The 26,332-nt window shown below is 34.4% G+C and overlaps 1 protein-coding gene and 1 non-coding gene across 16 annotated transcripts in view; both read left to right on the top strand.

The window, feature by feature from the left end:
• Nucleotides 1–26,332, top strand: part of MPDZ (multiple PDZ domain crumbs cell polarity complex component) — a 154,516-nt gene that overhangs the window by 60,249 nt on the left and 67,935 nt on the right. For 11 of the 15 annotated variants that reach the window (XM_074330402.2, XM_074330399.2, XM_074330393.2 and 8 more), the window contains 9 exons: nt 5,833–6,016; nt 6,800–6,871; nt 8,157–8,266; nt 10,665–10,811; nt 11,644–11,808; nt 13,661–13,846; nt 14,958–15,167; nt 17,480–17,596; nt 19,716–19,883. In XM_074330402.2, the coding sequence (XP_074186503.2) occupies nt 5,833–6,016; nt 6,800–6,871; nt 8,157–8,266; nt 10,665–10,811; nt 11,644–11,808; nt 13,661–13,846; nt 14,958–15,167; nt 17,480–17,596; nt 19,716–19,883 (1,359 nt within the window). The remainder of the gene's footprint in view (nt 1–5,832; nt 6,017–6,799; nt 6,872–8,156; nt 8,267–10,664; nt 10,812–11,643; nt 11,809–13,660; nt 13,847–14,957; nt 15,168–17,479; nt 17,597–19,715; nt 19,884–26,332) is intronic. The other 4 variants (XM_074330403.2, XM_074330401.2, XM_074330394.2 and 1 more) reach the window with 3 other exon arrangements.
• Nucleotides 18,518–18,591, top strand: TRNAF-GAA (transfer RNA phenylalanine (anticodon GAA)). Its single transcript has one exon. It is a non-coding gene; the product is annotated as a tRNA-Phe (tRNA).

The following is a 26,332-nucleotide window of genomic DNA, read 5'->3' as shown; positions in this document are numbered from 1 at the left end:
ATCTTATGTGTATGATAGGTGTAATTATATTGACAGAAAGAGCTTGATGTTTTCATGTTTATGAATCACTTCTTCACTCTATTAATAATAATGCCAGCCACTGAGTACCTTCCTAGTACAAAGTGTCATCACTGTAATTTTCGGAAAATAGGTACCATTATTGCTATATTACAGATGAAGATACTGAGTAATCTGAACTGAAGTATGGGTTTAAAAGTCCATGATTATTCAATTACAGCAGTTTCTTCTGTGCTAGTACAATCTCTGACATTTGGGTAAGAAATATATTTTTAAATTTCGATCATCAAATTTGAAAGTAAAGGAAAAACAAATATTTTTTTTACATATTTGAACTTTATTGCTATTAAGTAGACAAAATCATACATTTGATTTTTCTTAATGAAATGGTAATTGAGCAATAAGAATCTTCTGCAGTTGAAAACTTTCAGCCTAAGTTCTATACATTGTAGGAATTTTTATGGAACCTCAAAGTTCAGATTTTTGCAAATTTTTTTTCACTACTCTGAGAGTAAATAACATGTTCATTTATTTTAATTTTTATCTTTGAGATTTAAATAACACAAAATTTGAACATGGTTAATTAAAAAAACCCTCATAGAAACCATTATTAATGGTTTATGGTTTAAAATTTCAGAAAATATCTATGTATCTATGTTTAAATAGGACCATAATATATTTGTTTATACATTTTTTTATTTTTTATTTTATTTAAAAATATACCTGCGAGGGACAGCCGGTTAGCTCAGTTGGTTGGAGCGTGGTGATCTTTCACAACAAGGTTGACGGTTCTATCCCCACATGGGCTACTGTGAGCTGAGCCCTCCACAAGTAGATTGAACCAACTACTTGACTTGGAACTGATGGGTCCTGCTAAAACACACTTAAATAAATAAAACTTTAAAAAAAATACACATATATATGTGTGTATGTATACGTGTATATGTATAGACATATATACATATGCGAGGTGTAGTCATATCATCACATATAGATCTATTGTAGTGTAGTTAAACAACCCTTATTTATGGACAGTTATGTTGTTTTTAGTTGTTTTACTATTACCAACAACTATACTACATACCTCTTCAGATGTCTTATGTAGACTAAGACGTAAAACATTTGATTTTGCTGTGATAGTATTATTCTGGTTTGAATTTTGTGTATTTTATCACTCAGTACTGGATTTTATATGCCACTGTTTTCTTACTTTGAATATTAAATATGATTAATTTTTCAGTCAGCCAAAGTGTTTTTGAGTAAATTTTACAGGAAAAGAATGTGTTGGTAGATTTTTCTGAACCTTCTCTTCTGTTGCCTCTGCACACTTTGACATATTGGCTGGGTATAACAGAGACATTGCACAAGGTTAACTTAGGTGAGATAATCTTAAACAGCTTTTAAAATTTTGTTATCAACTGTCCTTTTTAATTATCAGTAGGGAAAGGATCTTCCCTTTCCCCTGGAAGAAATCTTAGGCATGTCCCATGACTTACATTATTTTTAGTGAGTGAAATGTCCTATGGCAAATCAAAATCACCAAACATAGCCACAAGTTAGTAATTAAAAATTTATAATCCTAAATAATAATCTAATTCAGACTCCTGGGTTAGCAGAAGCCTGCTATGAGCTAAAGGCTTTCTAAGGGGTCGAGAGTGTCTTTCCCTACCTAGCTTTTCTTTTCCTCCCTCATCTTATTGTGATTTCTGACCCCACCAGTGTAAAAGATGAGAGAAGGAAGGATGATAAGACTTTTTGTCCTTGACTGATACTATTATAAGATGGCTTTGTGCGGAGTGAGCTTGGCAAGTATTTAAAACTGAGTGTCTCTTAAGGTTCCTTTTTGGGTTCTTGGGTGAACTTAGTGGAGATATTTGACTTAACTTTCCATAAGGAATGGTGGGTTTTTCATCTGACTGACTCTTCTTCCCTTTGGCCTCTGATTTCTCAGCCATCTACTCCATAAATTCTCTTTTGGGTACCATCATTCCCTAGGGGTACTCTTGGATAGGTTTCAGAATGGCCAGGGACTGGCTTTCTCGTGTGTGTGAGGCATTCCTCTGGTCAGTTTCTCAACAAAGTCAGGTTGTGGAGCAGGTCCCACCATAACAACAATTTTCTCTTGCTTCATAGTCAAAGCAATTAACAGCCTCTCCCTGATCCTTCTGATGGAATTATGCACAATCCACTGCATCCTTCCCTGCTACAAACGACACAGCTCTTCTGACTTGAGGTCAAGGACAAAACATCTAAGGGGGCAAGATGGGGTCTCTTCTCTCTTTAAAAAAACAAACAAAACATGCTCTTAATTTTTTCCTAAGCTTAAACAACACAGCTTTTTTATGCTCTAAATGTGTACAAATTGTAGTTCTTGACCACATAGTTTAAATTTCTTCATGGTGACTCATACAACATACTTTGGTATGGGATATAAATAATCATAGCATCTCAATCATAATTTCCATTAATATATACTGGGAGTGGGGTGCCAAAAAAAAATGTATACAAGTAGACACTTTGGTCAACATGGCTCAAGCAGTAGTTCGCCATAATCAGAAGTGTCCGGACACTGATGGTAACCACTTTGAGCACCTCTTGTAATTGCAAAAGTCAAACATGACTTGTATTCATCTTTTGTTATTGGTATATATTGAGTATTACAATTTTAATAGTTTTTTCCTTTGTTAAAATGTGTATACATTTTTTTTGGCCCCCTCTGTTACACTGAGTATAAAACTCTAGGTTCATACATCTTTTTACCCCAAATTGTCTAGATAACCTGCTCATTCTGTTGCCTAGAGGCTGGTAGATTTTTTTTTTTTCTTTTGCTCTTTGAAATCTGAGAATTTTATCAAAATATGTCCAGGTGTTATTTTTGTTTGTTTGTTTGTTTTTGTGTGTGTGTGTTTTTTTTGTGTTTTTTTTTCTCCATTTGTTTTACGGTTTTTCATGCACCTCTTTGATTTGTAGATTCAGGGAAATTTCCCTACCTCCTAATCATATCGTTGATTACTTTTTTCCTCATTTATTCTCTTGCTCTTATAGTTCTTTCCACAGTTTTATTCATTTATTAGATTGGCCTCTATGTCTTTAGTCTTCTTTCTCAGATAATTTTTAATCTGTGTATTCTTTTCCTCTGAAATATGGGGAAATTATAGGTTTTTGTCTTCCATTCCCTGACTTTGGTTTTTTTTTTTGCAGTATTTAAAATCTTACTGACTGCCTTCACTGTACCAGTGTTTTCTTTTTGATAGATATTTGTTTCTTTGTAACTATAACCCCTACTTCTGTAAATGCAGTGAAATATGAATCCCTTAAAGGGAAGTTTCAGAAAATCTTTTCCCCAGTTCACTGCAGAAACAATTTCATTGGAAGATGTGTGTACTGATGCTTCAGTGCACACACCTTTTGGACTGAGGTATCTTATTCCATATCCTATGACCATTGGTCATTCTCAGTAAGAATTATACTTATATATAAAAGGGAGTTGAAATGGGTTCTGTTGAAGACTCTGAAAGTTTTGTCCAGATGTTTCAGGAATTGACAAAGGAAGAAGGAAGGGGAAAATTCAAATTTACTTAGTTTCACTTGTAGATTAATAGAATAGAGAAGAAACCAGTACTGGAGCATCACAATGGGGAGTTTTGCGCCTGTGTACTGGAAGATTGTTTTCTGTATCTGTTGTGTCGCCAGGAATGAGTTGGGGTTGTATGTGTGCGTGCCTGTGTCTGCATAGTGCTATTTCATTACGTGCATGTAATTCTGTCTGCAGCATGCTCCCTGCTTGGTGTGGCCTCTTCGTATTTTTTTGTGTGTGTTTTTTTGAATCACTGTTAGGATCCACATGTACCATCTAACTGGCTCCTTTAATTGAGAGTCTAGTGTTGGATTTTACTGAAGTTTTTTTTTCACAGACCAGACAAGCTATTCCCTCACATACAGAGATTCAGCTGGCCTGCGTTCAATCTGGTCATGTCCAGACTATTCCTAATAGAAGATCCTCCAACTTAGGGACTTTTGTTCTTCCATGGTTTCCAGTTTTATTGCAGTGTTTTCTCTGTTACTGTATTTGTATTAGTCTTTCCAAAAGGGAATCAACAGGGTGAAGGTAGGAGAAAGAGGAGAGAGTTCGACACCTTTGTTCAAGTTGCCATGTACCGTAAAAGTATCATAAAAGATTTAAGTAACTTTCAAAGTGTAAAATTATCACCTAGATCAGAGGTCTCTAGATGTTTTATTGAATATCCCCATCAGTAAAAAAGGATTTACTCCCTTTTTCCCTCTTCTTTCCCCTCTTTATATATTTATATATGATTTGTCGTTTTATATATGTACTGTATGTTTTTTCATATGTGATTAATCTATACATTATGTGTCTATATAAAACAAATGAGATTTTAAAATGTTAATTAAAATTTTTATTGCATTCTTCCAGAAACCTCTGCAGTAAGGGTACTTCTTGGAGACCACTGACCCAGGTCTTATTGTGATTCTCATTTATTTAGTGAATAGTTGAGTGCCTGATATGGCCAACACTGTGCTTAGAAAAGCATGGCACTTAACCACAGATATTTTATAGCCATTTCACAATTCAAAAGGAATATCCATAACCTTGAATTTCAACATTAAATTTATTATTCATGTTTTCAAGCTATTTTCAATGTGATTTTATGAATTTTTAAAAATAAGGTGTTATACTCTGTATTTATTCTAAAAGGTAATTTTCTTTAGACATAAATCTTTGGTATATGAGCCATTGGTTCTCTAATCCCATATGAGGTGAATATCTACTGTGCAGACAGTGTTTTGGTGACACTTGGAGACTGTCCTCTTAGAGGATGCAGTCATCAACCAAACAATAACAGATAATCTAAACTTAAATTTCTGATGAATGCTGTGAAGGAGAAGTGGTAAAGGAGGGCTTTGATCATAGTCAGGGACATCAAGGTAACTTCACTGTTGAACTGAGATTTAAAGCAATTATAAGTGTTTTCTGAGTGAACAGATGAGAAAAGTGATGGGCTGGAGTAGGCTGTCCAGAGAATCTAGACTGAGGGAACAAAACTTGCAGAGACCTGATGGCGGAAGGGAACATGGCAGGACAGAGGAACGGAAATGAGCCCTCTGGTATGGAAGTAGGCAGCGGCATGCAGGATGAGGTTGGTGAGGGGGTTGCCACAGGTCATTCTAAGCCATGTGGAGAATTTGGAGCATTGTCCCAAGGAGTGGTCTTTGGAAGGCAGGTTTGGGGTGATAAGATCTTATCTGTACTTTGGAAAGATCATAGGGGCATCTTCAAATGTTTTGTTATCTGTGAGCTAAAGGAAAATCACATATATTTTTTGAAGAAGCAAAGAAATAAAAGGAGACAGTTTTGTCATCTCCCATTTTTAAAGATAGTATAAATATGGTTTTGGAATATGTCAGTACTCTCAGTGACCACTTTTATCGCTGTCTTCTATACCTTTATATCCTGCATAGTAGTAGTTTCCAAACTTGACTGTTCATCAGGTTCACCTGAGGCATATAAAATAATATTTTAAAAGGTCCATGGAAACATGGATCACACCCTAGAACTCTTGGCTCTTAATTTCTAGAAATGAGACCCCATAATCGTAAGAAAAACAAACAAAACCTTCCTGAGTGATTCTAATGCACCTAAGCTAGTACTGGTCCACTAACAGGTATGAGCCCATTCCCCATTTAGGGGGATACTCATCCCCCAGTCTTTTCATACTAAGAAATAGTGAACACACATTTGGTGAATTGGTAGTAAAATATCCATTTATTTTTAACATGCTTTGTTCTTATCAGGTAGATGGCACAAACCTTCAGGGTTTTACCAATCAACAAGCAGTAGAGGTGTTACGACACACTGGGCAGACTGTACACCTGACACTAATGAGGAGAGGAACGAAGCAGGATGCTGAGCTCATGTCGAGGGAACCTCTCACAAAAGAGGCGGTTCTGGCTCCTGTGAATGCCCCCATCAGCAAAGGTAATGCCAGGTCATCTGGTTTTCAGTTATACCCGTACATCATTTCAGTATTTTTCTAATTCTGAAGTCACTGAAAGAATTGTTTTTAGTCTTCACTACTTACTATGAACCAAGTAAAAAAGAAATTTAATGAAGTTGGGATTAACTGGAACAAGCAGTGTGTCCCTTAACTATAGAATGGGCTGCTGAATAAAGCAGATTTCTTCCTATTCTATTTATTCAGTCGCCATTTCTGAGCTGGAAACGTGCAGTCATTTACCTTTCTGTCCTTGCCTTACTTTTGAATGTCATTATGTTTTCTCTTTGGGGGAAGTCTGTCCTGCCCAGATTATGTATATGAGCCCCATTGTGTTTCTGACTCCCCAGCCTTTCCTTGAAGGAATCAACTTTAATCCCACATTTAGAAATGTCATTCATAACCTGCTTGTACATGAGTACCTCTGAAAATTACTGAAATCCCCATGTAGCTCACCGGTGTAAGGGTTTATTGGTAGAAGTCAGGCTGTTTCATTTCTCCAATTCTGGTGTTTATGCCATAAACTACTTATTACAGTACCAGGAGATAGGTAGGCAAATCAAAGAAGAAATGTATTACTTCTTTATCCCATGAACAGCAGAACTTTTCTTTAAGAACATACGCTTATTGAAGAGTTTACCTAAATAAACAAGCTCTCATTTAGGGGTCCAGATAAATAATAATAAAATAAATAATAAATAAGGGTTTGAAAAATTTACATGCTTGATTATATTAGCTATAACTATTGAAATATATTTTTCTTTAAGAAAATTATGACAAAGATGAAGATTCTTTTTCTTTGAGGAGAAACACCAGCATATTACCAATTGAAGAAGAAGGTAAAGACCTGGAGCCAGATTATTTTGTTCTTTATAAACTGTTTTAGAGAAATGATTTTTATGAATGTGATTACGCCTCTATGGACATATTATAAATTACCAAAAAAAATTTAAAAAAGAGATATTGGTAAATCCTTATTTGTATATATGATTAATTGCACTAGTAGATTAACATAGTTCATTTAGAGCAGGCATATTTTCTTTCTGAATCAGTCTTTTCTTTCTTCTACATGTTTTTAACCAGAACCCTTTCGGAATCAATCAGTTATGTAAATTCAATCCCCTTATTTCTGTATGGCCAGCCTATGAGGTGTGATCAAACAATACAGTGAATGTTTAAATTAAAAAATTACGGTGAAAGACACATTGCATAACAAATCTGCAAAATAGGTCTGGAGTAAAATCTCATTCATTCCATTAATAAGGAGGCAGCTAATACGAAACCTGAATTTTGGAACATTCTTTAAAATTTAAAATTCGAATGCTAAAAGGGATATTCAAAAGTTGATTTAGAGTAATGACTCGTAGAGATATTTTGAAAGAGAAACTTCATGAGTAAGAACTATGATGAAATATGGACATCTTTGAATATGACTTAAAAATCCTTTTCAACCAGTTTCTTACTTTAGCTAAGTATTTTAATTCAATATTGTTTACATAATTTGTTTAGTGACTTTTCTGTTTTTTGGTGTGTTTTTTTTAATTTTCCTTTGCCAATTAGTCCAATTCCAATTATGGGGTTTTATTTTAAAGTATAGTCTCAGTTTTTCATTGTTTCTTATTTTTATTTATATTTTCTTCTTGTGCATGGAATTGCATATAGTATCTATTAATTTCTTTTGTTTGCTTGTTTGTTTTTGCTAAGGTGTAGCTGGTCCTTCTTTACTCTGTAGAACCAATTGAAAACGAAAGAAAAAAATTGACATAGAAGGCAGCATGGCTTTTTAGTATAGAGTCACCAGAGGACCACCAAGAGAAACCTGGAGCGATTTGGAGTCCTCATTCTTTCAAATAAAAGTTAGATAATATATGGATACTTTAATGGGACTATCGTTAAGACTTAAAGGAGATCTCTTGAAAGAGAATAGTGTTGGAACATGTAGATGACAGGGTTCTAAATTAAGTTATTAAAATATGTGGAGAAATAAGAGTAACTCTTATATTGGGAAAAGAGTCAGACTTGGTATGACAGACAGTTTCTGGTCGCAGTGCACCTGGTACAGCATGTTGAGATGCAGATAGTTTTTGTAGTTTGTCACTAACTTAATTGTGTTGACTATTTCAGGGTATCCGTTACTGTCAGCTGAGATAGAAGAAATAGAAGATACACAACAACAGGAAGCTGCCTTGCAGACAAAGTGGCAGAAGATTATGGGAATTAACTATGAAATAGTGGTAGGTTAGCTTCCTCTTCCAACTTCTTAACTTGTAACTGTATTTGAGCAAGAAGTTCATGACTGTAATAAAGGTGATAATCATAAAGAGTCTTGGGGAAGTAGCAGATGCCCAGGACTTTTTTCAGAGACCAAAATGTGCTGATTCAGGTATTAAAAAAGTTTAAGTTGTATTAAGTTGGATAGTAACCATAAATAAATGGGATGGAAGTTTTAGAATTCATAATTCATTAATGTTTTAATATTTCTTGCAGTAGTATGTAGATATTATATAGATGCAAGGACAGTTTTTTGCCTGATTCTTTAACATGGGATTTATAGAAAGAATCAGAAAAGAAGGACAGAGTTTATTTAAGATAAAATAAAAAACATTATTACCTATATACAGAATTGTAAAAAGACTTTCCTACTGTCTCTTTATCATTCTCGTGTATTTTTTTTTTTTTAAGGAGTTTAATTCTACACACTTTTTTCATGTCACTTATGCCATAGTGAATGTTTTATGCTATTAACAATTTGCATACCTGGTATAGCAATTCCGATCTGCTATCCTAAAAAGAGATTTAACATAGGTGACATACATTATCAATCTTTAGATGTATACCATCAAATTTCAGGGATTTGAAAAGGAAAAATGTAATACTAGGTTAGGTAGACTTTGTCATATAATATTGAAGTAACTCTAGATTAGAAGAGATAAAAGACAACAGATGTCATATAATAACTTTGTGCCAAGCAATATTCTTAGTGTTTCTTCAATCCTCATGGCAATGATCTTTTTTAAAAAAAAAACCACTCATGATGGTTAACAGTTAAAAAAGTAAGTACAACTGTTATTACCATTTTAAATCGAGTCAAGGAAAAATACAGTAAGGTCCAGTATAACTGTGGTTAGTTTAACATAAAAAGAAACTTGAGGTATTCCTTCTCTGGGGTAGGCTGGCATGCATTCCTAAAGAGGCGCTTCCTCAGGTAGCAATTGATTAGTGAAGGGAGACTGACTAGCCGCTTTGTTGCAGAGGTCAGACCTGAGACTGGGAACTTTTAACTGTCCTTTGTCCACATTGTCTCTTGGGGGCACTCCCAGTAATCTGTCATGGGCAGAAGTGTGCTGTACATAAGAACTAAGTGTTTATTGACCCTCATCAAACCAAAGTAAATAAGACTGACTTTAAATTGTTTATGTTATTAATACAGAATAAATATAATCATAGGAGGAATGGTGAAGTAAAGAAGGGGATTGAGGGACACTATCAGTGGAGACCTGGAGGACTATTCAGAGAAAGTGATATCTAAAATGGGTTTTAAGGAGTGTAAAGGATTTCATCCAGCATGAGATTACAAAGTTAGATAGATGATGTAGCGTCTAGTAATAACCCTGTACATATTATCATTAAGATTTGAAAGAGAACTTTTTAAATTAAACAGTGTTTTTCACAGTCTCTCTATACCAGTCTCCTTAACTGTAAAATAAGAGGATGAGTTAGATCAGGAGTGTCCAAACAGCGGCCCACTGGCCAACTGCGGCCCGCAATCCATTGTTAATTGGCCTGCAGCAAATTCCAAAAATATATTTAGTTAAATAAACCAGGTGAGGCAATACGTACTTCACCTCGAGTGAGTGGCCCGGCTGTTTGTGTGTTTTACCGCATATGGCCCTTGGTAAAAAACGTTGAAAAAAGTTTGGACACCCCTGAGTTAGATCAGCTTTCATATACCTTCTGATTTTAATATTACAGTGATTGGATTCTTGGTAAAAATGGGTGATTTCCTAACATGCTTCATTGTTTAGTGTAACAGTAGGAAGTAGGAAGTTCATTCTCCCGGTTAAGCTTTGATTCACTTTTTGTTTTTTTAATTCACTTTTAAAGACAGTGTTGTCCCTTAGTCCTGCATAAGGTCAGGAGTGTGGGCTCTAGGTTCAGACTGCTTAGGTTCCAAGCTCTCTTCTAGCTGTGTAACTTTGGTTAAGGTCACCTCTCTGAACCTCAGTTTCCTAACTTGGGCAAAAAGGATAGAAATGATGCCTACTTACGAGAAGCAAATGAGATCATTGGCATAAAGGGGTTAGCATAGTCCCTGGCACAGAGTAAGTGCCAAGTGTTCATCTTTTCTGTACTGTTGTTGGAGCTCAGGTGTTTGATTTTATCAGTGGTAGTTTGACTGCTTTCCATCTGTTACTAACATCTGTAGGCATGGTAAAGTATCTTGCGTGCTTTCAATTGGCGGCTTCCTTTTGGTTTGTGTTGCTTCATGAAACCAATCGATATCAGTACTCTTTTAGGTTTGTGAAGCTTTTTGGAGAAAGTTGATCTTTCTGAACGAACACAAAATATATAGATGAGATGAAAAAAGCAAATGAAAGAATATTAGAATTGCAATGGTTTTTCTCCTTTCAGGTGGCGCACGTGAGCAAGTTCAGTGAGAACAGTGGGCTGGGGATAAGTCTGGAAGCAACAGTGGGACATCATTTTATCCGATCTGTTCTGCCTGAAGGTCCTGTAGGACACAGTGGGAAGCTTTTCAGTGGAGATGAGCTATTGGAAGTAAGGAACTATGCTATTCTACCTTACCTTAAATAAAATACTTAAAAGGCTGCAGGAGGCTTAATATGGTGCATAAGTAAGTTCTTATTTTAAATTTCTCCTCTAAAGCATACTGGAAAGAGAGAAATCTACAAATAAAAATCTACCCAAAGCAGAAATTTTGATTCCGTATGTACATTGTACATTGATTTTCAGACCTAGTTCCATCCTTTTATTGACCTTTTAAAGATGTATTCAAAGTTTACAATAGGTAATACGTGTACATGTTTCAAAATCACAATGTGAATACAAAGCTCTATAGTAAAAAAGCCTTTTTCCTGTTCCAATCCACCCAGTTTGCAATCACCCTTCATTAGATAACTACTATTACATTTGTTTCTGTGCAGTCTTCTGGATATTTTTAATGCATAAGTAAGAAATTGAATATATTATTTTTCCCCACTTTTAGAAACATGATAGCATATAATATGTGCAGTTTCCATGTTGAGTGTTTTCACTTAATGATATGTCAGTTTTTTAAATAATCTTTTTTTTCATCCTTGGGGAATGTTTTTATTAAGTCTCCTTTTCTAAACTACTACACTGGCAGATCAAACATGGATGAGCGCTAATGATTTTCCTGTAAGTGCTTCAGAAGGTCCAAAAGTCTCTAACAAGACTCCAAACTTGCTTGTAAATTGTTTTACATAGTACCGCTACAAGTCCAACTATAGTTCTGAGCACAGCAGAACTATGATTATAATATTTATATTTATTTAATGACAAATTGTTTTCAAAAGAATATTTATGTTATGAAATGTTCTTTCCTGGACAATTTATCTTTTTTCCACAGGTGAATGGCATCACTTTGCTTGGGGAAAATCACCAAGATGTGGTGAATATTTTAAAAGAACTGCCTATAGAAGTGACCATGGTGTGCTGTCGTCGGACTGTGCCACCCACCACCCAGTCAGAATTGGATAGTCTAGACTTATGTGATACTGAACTGACAGAAAAGGTATCACATATGTGGATATATTTGGAATAATATTGTAATCTTCAGGCTAAGTATAATAATACTAATATATTCAGACTAATCTGAATATATAATAGGAAGGCTAAATGGCGTCTCAGTTTTTTAAGCCTTTTTCCTTATTTGGTGTTTGATTTCCTCACATAGCCCATAGCTTATAGGATAGACCCTGGAATCAGACAGGCCTGAGTTTGAGTCAGGCTTGGCACTTACCAGCTCTGCGACTTCATCTTTCTGAATCTCAGTTTTCTCCTCTGTATAATGTAAGTTATGTTGTTTATTTTAGAGAATTACTCTGTGGGTTGAGTAAGGTAATCTAACGATATTAGATATTATTGCACACTATGTGCTTATATGATTTATTCATAATATTTCCATGAAGTCAACATTCCTATTGTCCAATTTACAGAAAATTGAAGTATGTAAGTAGTGAGTTTATGGTACACATGTGGTGAAGGATACTTTTATATAACCCCTGGCACACAGTGAATGACTAAAAAAACTTATGGATGCATCATTTCTGTGTATATAGGTCTTATTTGCACACTGTTTATATTTTTAAAATATGAGAAATTAGAGCTCATGCTACATGTCAGATCATACTCTGTGATGTTCAGAAACTCCCATTTTCCTGTTTGCTTATTCCTTTCCATTCAGTTCAAAATGTCAAGAAATGGCATTAATTGGCTTTTTTGAGGACTCAGAATAGGTATCTGAAGTTAAGATTTGGGCTGTGCATAATTTACAATATAGTCAAATCTCATTTAAGAGATAATGAGAGAAATGATACTAGGATTCGATTTACATTATACTGAATCATTAAAATGGAATCATTCTGAAAATTTTGAACAATAAAGTGTATTGTTTAATATTCATATGGGTGATTAGAATAAGGTAGAATAAGAAATATAATTCCAAATTGTGTAGTACCATACATGTCTTTATGTGATGTAAATGGGGTTATTACGATAAAGCAGGTGAACAGATTTGCATCCACAGTCCTGGGTTGTACAATTATTGATTAAAAGCAAACATAGTATACAAACTAGAATTTCATCATCAAAAATACATCTTTCCTAAATTTTATGTGTTCATACAGATTGATAAAGCTGAATTAATTTAGATTCACTTTATTTTTACTATGGAAACTAACGTTTTGAACCTCTATTTCGGTGCCAGATGCTTTATAAATGTTATCTCATTTAATCCTAAGTCCAGGAGATGGGTAACTATGAAACCCAGGTTAAGGATATTGCTCCAAGTAACACAGATGAGAAATCCTAGAGGCAGGTTTCAAGCCCAGGCCAATCTGACTTCAAATCTTATCCTGCTACTGTGCTCATTAATTTATTAATGAAAAAATCTTGTGCATAAGTCACAGCAATTTAGATCCCTTGTTTGCATAGAATACAGAACTTTTACATATAAGCCATTTCTTCTTGAATTGTTCTTATTTATCATAGGACTATTATTTTCTTTAAATATCAAAATAGCTTTACTTTTTTTTTTCTGACTACAGAGGTGATTCAGACACTGATGATAAAAGTGAAAATCACCCATAATCAATTGTACTGCTGAGATGTAACTGTTGTATATTTTTATAGGAGGTCTTTGAACCATATATTTTTAATACCTGTTACAAGTTGGGTATTTCTTTAATAACTTTCCGTGATTATAACCTTATTTCCTAATGGTTTCCTGATAAGCTACTACTACTCTCATTGGAGGGTATTTTGTTCTGGACAGATGCTGGAATCTCCCTTTTCTTTATAGTGTTGGTGTATGTAACTGCTAATCTAGGGCCTCTGAAATAAGAGCTCTCCGGTTTGTTATGCAGCCTCATGTAGATCTGGGCGAGTTCATCGGGTCCTCAGAGACGGAGGAGCCTGTGCTGGAGATGACTGATGGGGGTCAGAATTCAAAGAAGGTTCAGGGGCCTTTGGCTATGTGGGAAGCTGACATTCAGCACATCGAGCTGGAGAAAGGGAGCAAAGGACTTGGTTTTAGCATTTTAGATTATCAGGTAAATATAGCCTCCTTTGAATAGTTTTTTTTAAAAAAGACAATATAAAGGTATATTGTTGATAGCGGATAAAAATCAATTATTTTAGAGTCATTAAAGACCTTTTCTCGTTTTTAAAATCTTTCAAAATAGTAATTTATATAACTCATGATTATCATACAATATTTAATATTGAATTAATTGAGCTCTTTTATATGTCACTTCTTGGGATTTGCAGAATATCTTTTAGGATTTTAATAGAAATATAATTTTTTTTGGACATTTAAGGAGTTTGCCTAAATTATTTTTATTTCCATGCACTTAACTGAGAGTTCATATTTTAATGGTATAATAAGACAGAATGTATTTCTTTTGTCTGAAGTGAGTGATAGATTTATAACTGGATGTATTATAAATTCTGGTATTCCTATCATTTGACTAAATTTACGAATCAGCTTAAATTGGTCAAATGTGACCTGCGTCCTTACCTTGCGTTGCGTTCTGTGCTGTGAGTCGCTGAGGAAATGCCGCATTCTGTCTGATAGAGCACAGTTGTTGCTCCTCATTAATTAATACTGAATCAGAACCCCATCTCCGGTGACTCCCTGGCTTGTGTTCTTCACAGAGCCTGATTCTGGAGCCTTCTGCTAACATCAAGGTTTCTGTGTATTCTACACTGCATCACCAAATACTATCTGGCCTCTTTTATATTTCCATATTTCAAAAGACAGGCCCTGCCTTCAGTATACTCACATCTACTGATGTTACATACAGCTCAACAATTGGCTGATGTTAATTCATATGACTAAAAAAATAATTCATACATTTGACATCTAGCCTCAGATGATAGTTATAAAATTTGACGATTCATAAAAAAATCAAAATTATGATTTAAAAGTCACCTGTACAGTTTGAAAGTTTCACTCAAGAATGATGACAAGTGAGGGTGCCTTGTTTAGGGTGAACTCTTTCTAAAACTCCTCTAAAATGCTGATAACTCATTAGAAGCATTTATGAGAAATTTTTAAAGACACTTGAAACAATTATCCATTACAATTCAGGTGGACAAATTGTGAAAACATTTTTCTGTATAAGAAGGAGCTGACTTCTCTTTCCTGTTCTGTTCTGTCAGGACCCAATTGATCCAGCAAGCACGGTGATCATAATTCGTTCTTTGGTGCCTGGCGGTGTTGCTGAAAAGGATGGGCGACTTCTTCCTGGAGACCGACTCATGTTTGTCAATGATGTTAACTTGGAAAACAGCAGTCTTGAAGAAGCTGTACAGGCACTGAAGGGTGCACCATCAGGAACTGTGAAAATAGGAGTTGCCAAGCCTTTACCTGTAAGAATTTTAATTTCATGGATCTTTTTTTATATTTGCAAACAAAATGGCTTGTGTAGGTTTCCTTTCAGCATCATGTGTTTTTATGATTGAATCATGGCTGTTGGTACTTTTCATCAGCACGGTTATTGGCTCCCTGAGAGTGAAGATCTAATTTTGAGTAATATTTCTAAAAGCGTAAATGAAAGAAGCACGATGCCTGGCATCTGTAAGTTCAGAAATAAATTTATATCTTATTTTTTTGTGGTTCAATATTGACCTTTTTTATTCAATAGTAGGGTTATGGTGGTACAGAATCAAATATTTTCAAAGAAATATACCTTAACATATCTAGACTAATACAGTGGAGTATTAGAGAAATTAATAGCATTAACATCTAACAGTGGAATCTTTAATTAGGGGGAAGTAAAGTAGAATCTCTGTCACAGTGGCTAAGGTCCTGCATTCTGCTGATTTCAACACATTTGTCTAATTACTGCAAAGCAAGACATTGAACTTTCCAAAGTGGGTTCATCAGCTTGTGGCTCTCCTCCTGGGAAGGAATAGCCCTCATGTCATTAATTACTGCAATATTAAAAATAACTCATGACCTGCTTTATAATGTTAATATGTTTAGTAGGTATAGTGATTGCAGCATAGCACATATCACTGAATTACAGTGGAATATTTCAGAAATTCTCACTATTTGTGAGTTTTTTTCAGTGTATAAATATATTTTTACATGAAAGGGCAAATATATACCTTCTCTTAAGAAAATACCAGCAGATATATTTGCATAAACATCAAATACAAATTTGTGGATTTTGTGAATTTGTTCAAATCGTAAGCTTTGAACAAATGTATTTAAAATGTTAATTAAATTTTTCATGCTCCACATTTTACTTCACAGAGAATTGATGACCTAGGAAAATGTATTTTTGAAAATAGAAAAAAAGGGAGAGAGGGAGGAAAGAAGAAAGAATATGTTAATCCAACCTTAAATCAAATCAGGATTGTAGGAATCAGAACAAAAGATCAATACAAAGGGGAAACGTTAGAATGAAGATGGGCCGTTATGGAACTCTACATATATATTAAGATTCACCATACAGTTGGTTCTGGTCTTTCTGTTAGACAAAGAAAAATGGCAAACATGACTCAATACACGTTTTTTTACTGCCCTTGAAGAGAAACTGTACCAGTTATTCAGAAACAGACATTTTTTTCTTCTATTTCCAAAATACTTTTCTTTCATGAGAATATTTGCTATTTCAAATTCAATATGCATTGCAATACTATGATAACTGTCTTTTATATAAAGTGAGGTTTACTAACTAATAAATACATATGTGTGGAAAAAGAAGAGAAACAGTTATTCCCTAAAATACTTCTGCATGTATTGATGATACAGGGTGATGTAGGCAAGACATTTATCTAAATACCGTGTTTTCCCGAAAATAAGACCTAGCCGGACCATCAGCTGTAATGCGTCTTTTGGAGCAAAAGTTAATATAAGATATTAATATTATATTATGTAATATAATATAAGACTTAGTCTTATATAATATAATTAATGTAATATAATATAATGCCGGCTCTTATGTTAATTTTTGCCCCAAAAGACGCATTAGAGCTGATTGTCCAGCTAGGTCTTATTTTCAGAGAAACATGGTATTTTAGCCTATTTTATCTGAGGCTAACTAACATTATAGAATAAAAATGTTAGGTTTTCTGTCAGTGTGATCAAGGTTGCAGTATAATAGCTCAGGACTGCAATTTAAGTAGATTGCATACATGTAGACTTTATTTTAAAAGTTATGCTAAATTGAGACTTCATTGTAGGGTTTACTAATATTCCTTGTCAAGTAAATTACATTCTTTAAAGTAATAATCTAGTAATGGATGTCAGAGACGTTGATCCTTCTTTTTAATGTTGTGTTTTTCTGCAACTTCTGTCATAATGCCCAAAAATTGCCTTATTTCTATACTAAGAACTCATTGTTTAGCCAGAATATTTGGCAGATTAAAAGTTACGAGATTACTATCATATAAAAAAATTGATTTTGCTAATCTTTTATTCTCATCTAACAGATGATGTTGGTATTGAAATAAATATCCTCATTGTATCTTAGCATATAAAAATGTTAAATATGAACATTTATTATATTTTATGCTCATCATTCTATATTAAAATCATATGGTATCATTTGAAAACTTTCCTATTTTGTCCTCGCCTCCTTTTTTTGTCCCCTCTCCCCTTTTTGTCCCTCTTTTCTATTTTCTTTCTCTTTTCATGATCTCTTCCTCAACACTGAGCTTCATTCTCCCTGCAGCTTTCACCAGAAGAAGGTTATGTTTCTGCTAAGGAGGATTCCTTTCTCTACTCCCCACAGTCCTGCGAGGAGGAAGGGCTGTTTGACAAAGCCCTCTTCAGGGCTGACTTGGCTCTGGTTAGTGGCCACGACTTATCAAGCTTTCTTGCAAAAATCTTATGTGTCTTATTTTTGCCTTTCAAAATATTGTAAAGTCTTACTATATTCTTTGTTCATTATGTTTTGGAAAAACTAAACATTTTCTCATCAATTCTAATAGTTCTCGTAATTCAAAGTGGGCAGAAAAGCAAATATATGTGGAAACTATTTGTTGGATTTGTGGGGAAAATTCATTTAGCAAGGCATTATGGCAACATGTAGAATTAATCTTTGCCTCAGACCAACACTTTGTTGGAGCACTTGTTTGCTCTAATGTCATACTTGGGTATATCTAGACATTCTTTAGCTGCTTTGAGTATTTAGCCATAAATCAGCATTTTGGCTCCCTTTTAATGAGTTAACAGGTCTCCATGGGCATTATGTTAACTTTTCAAAACGAGATAGTTTAGAAAGTTATGAATTACATAAAGTACTATGCTATAAATGTGTTAAATAATACTGCGCCACAGAAAAATTGTTTGAAATGTTGTGGGACACAAATGTATCATTGTCTCTGAAAGTGCCCCAAGAAACAATTTTCTTCTACAGTTTACATGGCTTCCTTGAATCTTCTTTACTGAATGCCTGTCAAAAAGATCAGCCTCTCTTTCTGTGAGTTCAGCATCTTATGGTAGTAGGTTTCCTGGGTCTTCGCCCTAACTAGCTATGTAATCTTGTGTTGGTCACTCAACTTTTCTGGGCCCTGGTGTTTTTATCTCTACAATAATTTGATGAATTATTATCTATTTTAAGATTCTAAGGCATCAGTGAAAGTTATACAAATTGTTTTGAGATATTTTTCTTTAATGTTACTTAAAACAAATATTTTTTCTATTGTAATCCATAACCCAAGTCTACCTATCTAAATAGCACATGTTAAAAATATTTACTATTGGGTGTGGCCAGTTAGCTCAGCTGGTTAGAGTGTGGTGCTGAAAACACCAAGGTTGCCGGTTCGATCCCTGCATGGGCCACTGTGAGCTGCACCTTCCTTTACAATTATATATATTTACTATTTATAATATTGTACATAATGTACATTTGTAAAGGCTAGACTTCCACGTAGATACTCACTAGTGAATTTGAGTATGTACTGAAAATATATTATTATCAAGAGGTTCATTTTGAAATGGTCCATCAGTATTCTTACCGTGTTTTTGTAAGAATGTGTCCTGGTATTATGTTATGTTGTTTGTAACTACTCCAGGCTAAATATGTACGTTGAAATCACAAAGAAATAGAACATATGAGATTTTTGCCATTAAAACAGAAAATACTGGTAATACTGGAGAAGGGTAGTATTTATGTCAGTTTTACCTATTCTAAGGTGTAACAGTAAGTGAATTTTAAAAAGAGCTTCCAGCTTATCATGTCTTGATTCTTTCACTTGGTTCTTCCACAGACGATAATAATAGGATTTTTAGATAATATATAATGAAATTCTCTATATAAGTTTTCCAACAGTAGCAGTTTATAACTTAAAGCTCACTATAGCTAGATTATAATTAGGTCCCTTGTTTTATTAGTATAATTTCAGCATGAAATGACAGATTTTCTTTTTGATTTCTGATGATCAACTTCAAATTATAGATCTGTAACTTGCATTGTTTTAAAATATAGTTACAGATAATTAAACAAAATATATTGTCTTAGCTTTACAAATAGTTGATTGTCTAGCTGGCCTATTGAATACATTTATTTTAGTTGAATAGGAAAAGTGATGACCTCATTCGTTTTATTATAAAATTCTAGGAGTTGGGCAGGTGTTATTAAAAAATGTCAATTGGAAAAAGGCAAGCATTTTCCTCACTTATGGAACTATTTAAACTTAGAATTGATCCAGGCCCTTTGTTAATGGTTACCTTTGGCCCTTTTATTGATAGAATAAAATAACCTTCAATGCCAGCAGCCTCTACTGCAGTGGGCAGTCTTGTCCTTTTTCTATTGTGTTTGTCAATCTCTGATGTGTTGAAGAGGTCATGTAGAAAATGGAATAATCAAAGGAATGATACCAGAATTCCTTTTAGTCTCAAGTGAGACTTTATCATATATGTAATAGAACAGAATTTCCAACTGATATTATTGTTTATATTCTTAGGTGGACACAAATGATGCTGACTTAGCAGATGAATCTACATTTGAGTCTCAGTACTCTCCTGATAATGACAGTATCTACTCTACTCAAGCCTCTATTTTATCTCTTCATGGCAGTACTTGTAGTGATGGCCTAAACTATGGGCCCTCCCTTCCATCTTCTCCTCCCAAGGTACAAAGGAAATGCTGTTTTATATATGGGAGAGCCTCATATGTAATTTTTCAGAGGTCATCGTTTATAGAGAGTTGTAGGAATAGCATGTTAGAGACATTGTGTTTCTCTAGTCATGGAGTCATCATCAGATTAAAGTGCAGTTTCATGAGATAGTGTTGATCGGGTAACTTTTAGAGTCCTAGAGGCTATTTAATTCTAGGGCCTGTGATACAGAGGGATAGACACAAGGGTTCCAAGCTTTGACTGGGATTTTTGTGTTAAAAAGGAAAAAAAATAATGAAATGTATTTCTCAAATTGTGTTTTTAGCTGTGTGTACTTTGGAAAAATTACAAGACTAACTTTATTTTCTTAATGGTTTTAAAACTGACTTTAATGCAAAATTGGATAGTAAAATATTTCTTGCATTAATTTAATATTTGCTAGCTAAGTTAAACTTAATGCTGTCATATGTTTTTATATAAAATGATGCCAAAGAATACATAAAAATCACAGTAAATGGCTAAGTATGTTTAAGTCATTGGATCTGAATGAAGAATTTAGTTACTAAATGGCTGTGCCATTTATATTTTAGAAATAGATTATTGGCGTAAATGCTCCAACTTTATTCCTTTTCTTGGTGACATGCTCTCTAATGTTTAATAAATAATATTTTAAAACCTATCCGACCATTTGGGTGTGAAATGGTATCTTATTCTTTTAATTTAGGGTTCCTGATTACTAGTGAGGTTATACAGTTTTTCACGTATTGGCCATTTGACTTTCATTTCCATCAATGGCCTCTTCATGATTTTGGCCTTTTTTGTAATGGGTTGCTTATCTGTTGATTTGTTGGAGCTGTTTATATTTTCTAGACAATGAAATACAAAGCAAGTCAGTGTATTTTTATGAGTACGTGTGTGAGTGTACGTATTAAAAAACCTAAAAATGTTTGGGAATGTTACAAGTTAATTAAAGAAGTTATTGGAGAAAAAAGGAAAGATGGAAATTGAGCTGTATCTGTAATACATTATATCATTTTAAGAAGAAAGAGAGATTGATGACAATATGGCAAATTGTTAGTAGCTATTAAATCTGGGCAAAGGGTTCATACATGGATATATTTATTTTTGAATATTGGAATTATACCATAAATAATAATAATTAAGATTAAAAGACTAGACAATACTTTCTTAAATATATGAAAGATATGTTTTCCACGTAAATTCAGTGGGAAGGGAATCTGAATCTATGAATAAGTTGGAAAGAATTTTCATAGGTGTAGCACAGTTTTCCTCCTTCCCTGACAAACAAGTAATTCTTTAGTTAGAACATTTCAAAGCATTTTCTTTTATGTTCAAGGTGCACCTGTTATCCTTGCAAATGATACTGGGCAACCTCTTTGAATTGGTTTGCAAGGTATAATCTTGAATGGAGCATCTGCTCCTCTTTTAGCACACCTGAGACTGTCTATCTGACTGCGTCCTCCTGGACCAAGTTCAGCCTTTCCTGGCCTCAGGGCTGGAAATAGTCTGTCTCCTAATGGAATCTCCTAATCCACAGCATAGCACCCTTATTCTTGCCAGTGGGACAGATTGCATTGTTTAACTTAGTAATTGTTACTTAAAGGGATTACACAATCTGCATACTGAGAAGCATATATTTTACAGGGCAAATGCTTGCTGAACTCAGCACAACATACTGGCTTACTGAAGTCTATTTGCCACTTTCCTCCCCACCCCCCCAAACAGTTTACTGTTCCATTGAAGCAAATTTTGGCAAGATGGCTTATCAATTGAAATATTTCAACTACAGAACAACAAAGAAGACCTTAATAAGGGTGTTTGAAAACAAATTGTGAAACTCCTGTGGGCTTTTAGTTTTCTCTGAAAGTAGGACTGTCCCTTCATCATGATAAACCTCTGCAGCATTTTCATTTGTTTTGTCTTGTTTTTATTTTTGTTTTCCTGTGGCATCTTTTTAGCACCTAGATATTTACTAGAAAATTGTATGTAAATAAAAAAAATAGATGATGCCTTCATCTTTTTGTTTCTTTGCCCTAAATATACTTTAAAGAGACCGAATGGCAATTTGGTATGGAATATAGAATTGGCCATTTTTCTTAAAGACGAGTAAGCTCACTTTAGGACTTTTTAATTGATGAAATAAGATTGTATAGTATATGACCCTTAGAAAAAATAAAGACACCTCCATATGAATTTGAAAGAAGGATGAAATAGAGTGTGAGGATGTCAGTGATTCCTCAAGTTGTTGACGTTGCTAAATATGTAATGATCTTATAGCCTGAAATTGTGTCTGGAAGCGTACAAATAATGTTTCCTGCCTCCTTAACTGGTGACAGGTCTTTTCACTTCAGTCGGGTATGCTAGCTGAAGTTGTTAAGACCTGGTCACCCGAAGCAGAAATGCCTCGTGGACGGAGGCCTTATTCATCACTCCAGAGCCTGACCCCAGAGAGCATCTTAGACAGACACATAGGGCTGCAGCCGAAGGTGGAGCTGCTCCACACTCAGTTCTCCCCTTAGGAGACCTGTTCTGCTTTTTCTTCTTTTTAAAGGAGCAATGTTTGCTTAATTTGATTCAGTATCATGTAAGGATTTAAGGCAAATAACCATTACTCAGAAATCTGAAAAAATATAGCTGCTTCCATGGTCTTTGGATTAATAGGCAAATCATTGAAATGTTGATTTTAAAGGCAAACAGCCAGTGGGTTTTTTCTTTCTTATTGTTCTAGGTTTTAATTTTTTGATTTAATCTTTTTATCCCTTTTTCCTTGTCACCACCAAAGGCATCAAATACAGAAATAGTTGTTTTCAAACTTAAATGCTTGTAGAGTTTTGTTTAAAAGCTCAACATATTTGGGGGGAGAAGATACTTCCATTTATTTTTTCCTATTTTGACTAAAATATACCCAACATAGACTTAATAGCTATGTAATGAGTCCCTCCTTGTACTCATAATCCTCACCCACATGCCCCACTCTCCCTGTCCACCCACATTCTCACTCTTGCTTCAGGGATGAAATGATTACCACTTTGGTACATGTCCTTCATGTCTGAATATCGGTATCCCTAGGAAATGCTATGGATTCTAGTTCAAGTTGAACTGGGTGTCAAGCTAGAAACCCCTTTAGGTACCTCGTTCTCCAAACATAGTGAATGGATTCCATGATACTAAAAAAGAAAAACTCCTACACATGTCCACTGACTGTCATTTTATAGCATAAAATGTTGCAGACTTTATATCCGTGTTTAAAAGACACATTGGAGAAGGGGTTTAGTATCAAAAACTAATTCAATCAGTCTGGTCAAGATAATGAAAATGATTGTGGAAATCTTAGTGACAAAACTGCAAGCTCTCAAAGGTATAAAAGATACTGCCTTTTCACTGAATAGGGCCAGTGTATAAACAACAAAGGAAGTACAGCCTATCTCAGGTAGAGTGGGAGAACAATGTAAGTTGGAGCAGCTATGCTTATAGTATGTTTTACAAAACTATTACGAGGACTTCTGTGGTAGACTGCTTACTGAGAAAAAGCAGGTCGTATTTAGTGAATGTTTTAAGTATTTAGCTACTCTGTAAATATATTGTCTGGGTCAATAATGTACCCAAGTATAACCTTAACATGTTCATTATACTTAACACGTTGCGTACGGCGGGGTTTAAATCCCTCATACCCCTCTGTTCCGGCAGGTTTTTTAAACAAACTGCTTTAAAATGCACTCTTCTCTTTAAAGCGTAAATGCTTCTATGTCATTTATTATTTTTCTATAAATAATAGATTCTACAAATAAATTATTCTATAAATAATTATTCTACAAATAATTCAATAAAATATGCAAAGTAAAAAGAGTCAACAGTAAAAACAAGAATTCTCATTATCCGTCCTTAACGCGTGGCTCAGAAAAAAATGAAGATTCTCGTGATCCGTACGCAACGTGTTAAAAAAAAGTAAAACTTTCACATATACTATAAAAATACAGTTTTCAATTATGATTGATATTTTTATTTAACCTCTCCCCCATTTTTTTTGAGGAACAAGAATATATAAAGTGGAGTCACATATTAAGGTGGATTTTTGGTATCTCGACTTCATTTAAATACCAGGTTGCACTGGGAAGTTGTAGTTATTTTTTAACATATATGGGGGAAGAACTGCTTTTCTTTTAGAGCCATAAGACTTTTAAAAATAAAACTTGGTTGTTCAGCAACCAGAAATGTTTCCTAAGTAGGCGTATGTTGTCTGCTGTGTTGATTAGCTCTTTCTTTTTTATGTGTCTGTGTTAATTCCTTCATGAATAATGCATGGAAATTTCTATTACATGATTTACAGTAAATCCCAGCTAACAGGGCAGCTTGACCTCTTTTTCTAATGAAAAGTAATTTTCATTGTTATCTTTATGAAGTGCAGAGATATTTACAGCTAATTATTATAATTAATTTAGTAATACAGAAGCCAACCGATTTCTATAGTGAGTATATTGTTATTTTTCATAAGATTAAAATAATCAAAGTTGGGCAAATGAGCCAATAAGTTATTGTTTAGCCTCTAGAAGTATGGACGATGATACTTTCCTATTATTGTTCCTGAAGATTCTAGAGATGTTGTTTGCATGTATTTTATTCTTTTTACCAGCAATATTTCTTAATTCCAGAGAGGTGGAAACTTGATTGAGGAAGTGGAGTGTAATAAATTGTGTTGGAGCAATTGGTTATCCACTTAGAAAACAATGAAAAGAGATGCCCATATCTCACACCACTTAAATAAATTCCAGATGGGTTAAAACTGAATCTGAAAACAAAGCACTTATAAAATAGAAGAAAAGTACTAGAAAGCATTTAATTTTCTTTGTGCGGAGGAAGAACTTATTAAACTACATAGAAAACCCAAAAGCACATGCAAAAAAAATTGGGAAAATTTTATTACATAAAGAATTCCTTTAAGAATTACATAATGAATACTTGATTACATAAAGAATTTAACTTCCGCATGTATGTATCATCTATAAACATAAAAGAGAAGTAAGAAGCTGGGAACATATTTGCTGTATATATCACAAAGACTTTATATTCAGAATATGCCAATGATGACAATAAGTGAAAACTACCTGATAAAAATTTTGACAAAGCATATGGAGTTATCACAGGAGATATACAAATGGCATGTCCTCACTAATTGTCATGAACATGCATAGCAAAACACTAATGCATGTATTTCTTAACAGATCAAATTACCAAACTAATTTAGGGTTGTCAAGATTAGTTAGTAGGTACTCCCATAGTCTCTTTGTGAGAGAACATTGAAAGACCATTCAGCAATATATACCAGCATTTATTTTTTAATTTTTATTTTTTAAAGATTTTATCAGGGAAGGGGAATAGGACTTTATTGGGGAACAGTGTGTACTTCTAGGACTTTTTTTCCAAGTCAAGTTGTCCTTTCAGTCTTAGTTGTGGAGGGCACAGCTCAGCTCCAGGTCCAGTTGCTGTTGCTAGTTGCAGGGGGCGCAGCCCACCATCCCTTGCGGGACTCGAGGAATTGAACTGACAACCTCGTGGTTGAGAGCCCACTGGCCCATGTGGGAATCGAACTGGCAGCCTTCGGAGTTAGGAGCATGGAGCTCTTACTGCCTGAGCCACCAGGCCGGTCCCTATAGCAGCATTTTAAATGTGTACGTCACTTGACCCACAGCCCTAATTGTAGGAGTTCATACTAAATATTAATAAGTTTTCACAGGTTCACAAACATGTGCAATAAAAATAACAGCAATGGCTGAAATTAATCATTTTCTATTAAGTCAGGCATGTTTTTAAAACTACCTTGTGGTATTAACTTTCTATCCTCTCAGTAGTCTTAAATTAGGTCCTATTATTTCTCCTAATCAACAGATAAAGGAACCAAGGCACAGAGTATATTTAAGTAACTTGTCAAAGCTCAAAGAGCTGACGAGTAGTGAAGCCAGCATATGAAGGTAGGCAGCCTGGCTCTAGAGTCTGCACCCCAGTACTTTCCTACTTAGGAATATTTTATAGCCATAGGAAGATTGACTTTTATTGACTAACATGGAATCTCTCATGGGAAGGTTTAAGAATACTTCAAAAAAGCAAGTAAAAACCTGTGTCATGTATGGTTCAGCTTAGGTTTTAAAAATATATGTGTATATGTGCGTGATGTGAGAGTGTGTGCATTTGTACTTGTATGTGTATGTTATGCAAACACATTAAAAAAATCTGATGAATAAACAGCCCACTGAAGCCAGACATTTTTACTGGGAAAGGACCAAGAGTCCTTTCTTAAAGCCATAAAGGAAGACTTTAATTATTTCCTCTGTGTGCATACACAGTATACATCTGTATGGCTTGAATCTTATCCGATGACAATGTATTCATACACTGCTTTTATACTTTAAAAATATCAATCAAAGAATTGAAAGGAAAATTGATATGTT

The sequence above is a fragment of the Rhinolophus sinicus genome, chromosome 16 (genome assembly GCF_057876585.1).
Source record: "Rhinolophus sinicus isolate RSI-liver-muscle chromosome 16, RSI-T2T, whole genome shotgun sequence".
NCBI lineage: Eukaryota > Metazoa > Chordata > Mammalia > Chiroptera > Rhinolophidae > Rhinolophus > Rhinolophus sinicus.
This window is presented reverse-complemented; position numbering and strand designations above follow the sequence as displayed.